General features: G+C 50.2%; 1 protein-coding gene across 1 annotated transcript; it reads left to right on the top strand.

The window, feature by feature from the left end:
* Positions 1 to 291: 291 nt before the first annotated feature.
* Positions 292 to 3,934, top strand: LOC147434777 (aspartic proteinase nepenthesin-2-like). Its single transcript, XM_086490028.1, has 2 exons — positions 292 to 2,076; positions 3,367 to 3,934. Exons 1-2 carry the CDS (start codon positions 1,134 to 1,136, stop codon positions 3,912 to 3,914), a joined length of 1,491 nt encoding a protein of 496 aa, XP_086346154.1. The 5' UTR covers positions 292 to 1,133; the 3' UTR covers positions 3,915 to 3,934.
* The last annotated feature ends 478 nt before the right edge of the window (positions 3,935 to 4,412 follow it).

The following is a 4,412-nucleotide window of genomic DNA, read 5'->3' as shown; positions in this document are numbered from 1 at the left end:
GCCAAGCAAGAGCTAGTATGTCCTAAGTGGTTTACTTTCAATGATTTTTAACGGACGCCTAGTTAGAACTATAGAGGATGATCCAGTACCAAATAGTGACGCGGTGCGCTGTCGATGGAATGGATGTCTAGCGACTAAGCTTAGACAATTTGTTGTTTACAAAATCTAGGGGCTTTAGGGCAGTTCATTGTCGAAATCTATGCTGCAAAACGGACGGCACAAAGAATCATGCAGTACATTCCATACATATACGTCCGGCCCAGCATATAAATCGGCAATTCGTGATCATAGCAAATTTCAAAAGCAATGAGGCTTCTCTTTTGCCAGCACGCTCTTCTGCTGGCGTTGCTTTCATGCTCGTTACTAGCACTTGCACCATCTACCTCAGTGCATGCAGTAAAGAAACGACCGGTCAGACTGGGAGTGAGTCATATTTTCGATGCACACTCGCCTCTCCGCCCGGCCGGTTGCGATGATGACTGCGCATCACGGCTGCGAATGAAGCGAATTGGTGAGGCAAGGGAGGCACGCCGCCGGATGTATGAAGCTGCCATCCGGGCATATGGAGCTTCAGGCCGGACATCTCTGCATAGCAATGAGAGTGTGGTTGCTAATGCCACGTCGACCGGTGGCCGCCTGGACTCCATCCCCTGGGGAGAAGTCAACACCGGCTTCTTTTCCGGCGGCCAGGTGTCAGAGTATTACGTCGAGCTCAGCATTGGCTCAGCGTCACAGCCGGTTCTGATGTCAATAGACACCGGCAGCGATCTCGCTTGGGTGCAATGCCAGCCCTGTGAGCAATGCTATGCTCAGAGTTTCCCCATCTTCGACCCTAAACAGTCCCCGGGCTTCGTTATGACCAACGACCAAGACTCCTACTGCAACTCCGTGCAGGACATCGAAACCAATATCGGCGGCGGGGCCGACGACAGCCTCTGCATATATCAGAACGGCTTTTGTTGTTTAGACAATTTGTTGTTTACAAAATCGAGGGGCTTTAGGGCAGTTTATTGTCGAAATCTATGCTGCAAAACGGGCGGCAGAAAGAATCGTGCAGTACATTCCATACATATGCTCCCGGGAATTCTGTATAAATCGGCAATTCGTGATCATAGCAAATTTGATTAAGAGCAATGGGGTTTCAGCACGCTTTCATGCTTTCATGCTCGTTACTAGCACTTGCAATATTTACTAGTGGTGCACCAGCTATCTCATTGCAAGCAGTAAACAAACGACCAGTCAGATTGGGAGTGAGCCATATTTTCGATGCACACTCTCCTCTCCGCCCGGCCGGTTGCGATGATGACTGCGCATCACGGCTCCGAATGAAGCGAATCGGTGAGGCAAGGGAGGCACGCCGCCGGATGTATGACGCTGCCGTCCGGGCACGCCGCGCATCTCTGCACAGCAATGACAGTGTGGTTGCTAATGCCACGTCGACCGGTGGCCGCCTGGACTCCATACCCTGGGGAGAAGTCAACACCGGCTTCTTCTCCGGCGGCCAGGTGTCAGAGTATTACGTCGAGCTCAGCATTGGCTCAACGTCACAGCCGGTTCTGATGTCAATAGACACCGGCAGCGATCTCGCTTGGGTGCAATGCCAGCCCTGTGAGCAATGCTATGCTCAGAGTTTCCCCATCTTCGACCCCAAACAGTCCCCAGGCTTCGTTATGACCAACAACCAAGACTCCTACTGCAACTCCGTGCAGGCCATCGAAACCATCGGCCGCGGGGCCGACGATAGCCTCTGCGAATATCAGAGCGGCTACGCCGACGGCACTTCCACCTTCGGCTATATAGCCAAGGATCAGTTTAACTTCTGGGATGCCGGTGCTGGATCGGACGGAGTGACTGTCAGTGTGCCTGGCGTGGGGTTCGGCTGCGGGACCAAGAACACTTACGGCGTCCAGACGGTGGTGTCCGGCGTGCTGGGCCTGGGATTCGGCCGTGCTCTTTCCATGGGCGAGCAGTTCTTGGCGCTCAACGGGGTCAGCCCCGCCTTTGCTTTCTGCTTCGCTCCCATCTTCTCCGACCCAAACTCCGGTTGGCTCATGTTTGGTGACGGAGCACTTCCGCGTGAGTATTCGTGTCCACTATTCTTTTTTCTTCCACCATTTAAAAAGCTTTTGTCACATTCTAGGAGGATTGGACTCCCTGAGTGGGGCATGCAACTTAGTAGATAGGTGGTCTCTCCCAAGGAGTAGAGAGGGAGGGACCATGTTAGCTGGGTGCGGTGCGGTCGGAGGCAATGGAATGCCGGTCCAAGGTCGGGATCATCACTCCCTAGCCCCAACCACACATAGCAGATTTGTGTTCTCTCCTTTATGGTAGCTCATGACGTTGAAAGTAAGAGGGAGGGACCACATACCTAGGTGTGGTTGGAGGCAAAGGATTGCCAATCCAAGGTGGGGTTTATCACTCCCTTGTCCCAAGCCGCACCTACCACTACTAATGCAGCCCCCCTCGAGCACCAACTCATAATCTTGAAAACTATGGGGAGCCACAATTGCTTGAGCAAGGACCAGGTCGTGTGGCCCTGTTGTCTAGTCTACCGCCCGATCACCAGTCATTGGCTCTTTTCTCTCTACCAATCTAATCGTGGTAGCTAAGAGCCTCAAAACGGGCAGAGCCTTGTCGGTTTCCCTCAAAACCAAGTCGGAACTAGTCCCTTGCACAATTGACTTTTGGGGCCCTCTCGAACAGCAAGAAACTAATCAAGGTCTGTCTCATCGCTTCATCAAATCAAGCATTTATCTCCATAGCCATTGGTTTCCTTGATCAACAAATAGAGCTAGAAAACTGTATAGCCGTCCCAAGGCGACGAGGCTCTAAATATTAAAAGCTTCCCCCAATAGATGCAACTAATATCATTGTATTGTTTAAAAAAGAAATTTCTTCTTTAGGTAGTTTTCCTATAGCACTAGAATTGTCATGCCACCCATAGACAGGAAGTATAGATGTATTCTAGTATAAGCTCCTAGTTTGTGACTTATCTTAACATCATGAGCTTTTACTAGGGAAGCAATCTCTATCTAGTTAGGTGTGGTTGGGGGCAAGGGATCACTAGATTGATGGGGGCATCGGCAAATCGTGTGTGTGTGTGTGCATGTGTGTGCCCGTGCATGCCTATGTACACACACACATGTGCACGAGCGTGCACTCGTACTCGTGCATGTGCCTACGTGCTAACACTTACACACACATGATTGTGTGCATGAGCGTGCACTCGTTCCCGTGCACGTGCCTGTGTTGCTAACACTTACATATGCATGAGGTACACAACGTTGCTCTTGAGCATAATATTACATTATTTATACATGAGATGAGATATTGTATATGTAAGCATCATTTCTCTTTTCTTTGCAGCATCTGATTATCCCAGTACGCCACTTCTGCAAGATGACGGGTTTATCGTGTACTTTTACGTTGAGCTGGTGGACTTTGTGATTGGTGACCAAAGGGTCGGCGTCCCTGCAGATGTATTTGACATCAACTCAGATGAAACTGGTGGTGTCATTGTGGATGTAGGGGACATTGTCTCCATCATCACCACTGATGCTTACGCTCCCTTTCGTGCTGCGTGGATCAATGCTGTTATTGATATCCTTGGTGAGCCTGGTGTTCCCGGCCCCGATGGCCTTGATACTTGTTGGGACTACCCCAATGTTGTCGGTCTCCCTTCCATTGGCTTCCTTTTTAGCAACGGCAACGTCCTCCGGCTTTCACCTGAAGCCACCCAACTCATCTTTATTGACGACAACAATGTTCGACGCATGTGTTGGCCATTCCTAGAGAAGAGTGAAGAGAGCAGCACCTTCGCATCCATGGTCATTGGTGCTGTTAGCTTGCATTCAACTGAGGTTATCTTTGACACCGAGAATAATGTCTTTGCTTGGAATCCAGGACAATGCTAACAAGCAGACATGCATGATAAGGCCTAAACAAATAAACAAATAAGAAGGCGTTAAGACTATATGGAAATCCTAGAACATATATATGAGTAGAAGCTATTCTTTTGTTTATGTTGATCTATCTTCAATTCTTTATATGGAATCTTGAGAAGATACTGCACCCACGCTCCATTTCAAAGGGTGCACAAAACCCATCAGCTCTCCGCTCGTGCATGTTCCCACGGACGCACCCCATGCGCGCTCTCTCTCTCTCTCTCTCTCTCTCTCTCTCTCTCTCTCTCTCGCACATTGCTGTGCCCGTTCTGATCATGCCCAGCATCTGCCCGGCCTCCCTCTGCAACTTTGCGATTAACCTCATGCTAGAGACGCTAATCTCTGGGGGGCTCGACCTGATCACCCGAGCATATTCTCTATCCTCCATGCTCCCATCCTCTCCCACCTCCAAACGGGTTAGAGCTTGCCTCAATCACGCTCTACGTACCCAGCATGAGTGAATCCAGT

This window comes from Adiantum capillus-veneris, chromosome 19, assembly GCF_014529385.1.
Source record: "Adiantum capillus-veneris isolate H3 chromosome 19, ASM1452938v2, whole genome shotgun sequence".
Taxonomy (NCBI): domain Eukaryota; kingdom Viridiplantae; phylum Streptophyta; class Polypodiopsida; order Polypodiales; family Pteridaceae; genus Adiantum; species Adiantum capillus-veneris.
The sequence above is the reverse complement of the archived record's forward strand: the minus strand, read 5'-3'. Positions and strand labels throughout refer to the sequence as shown.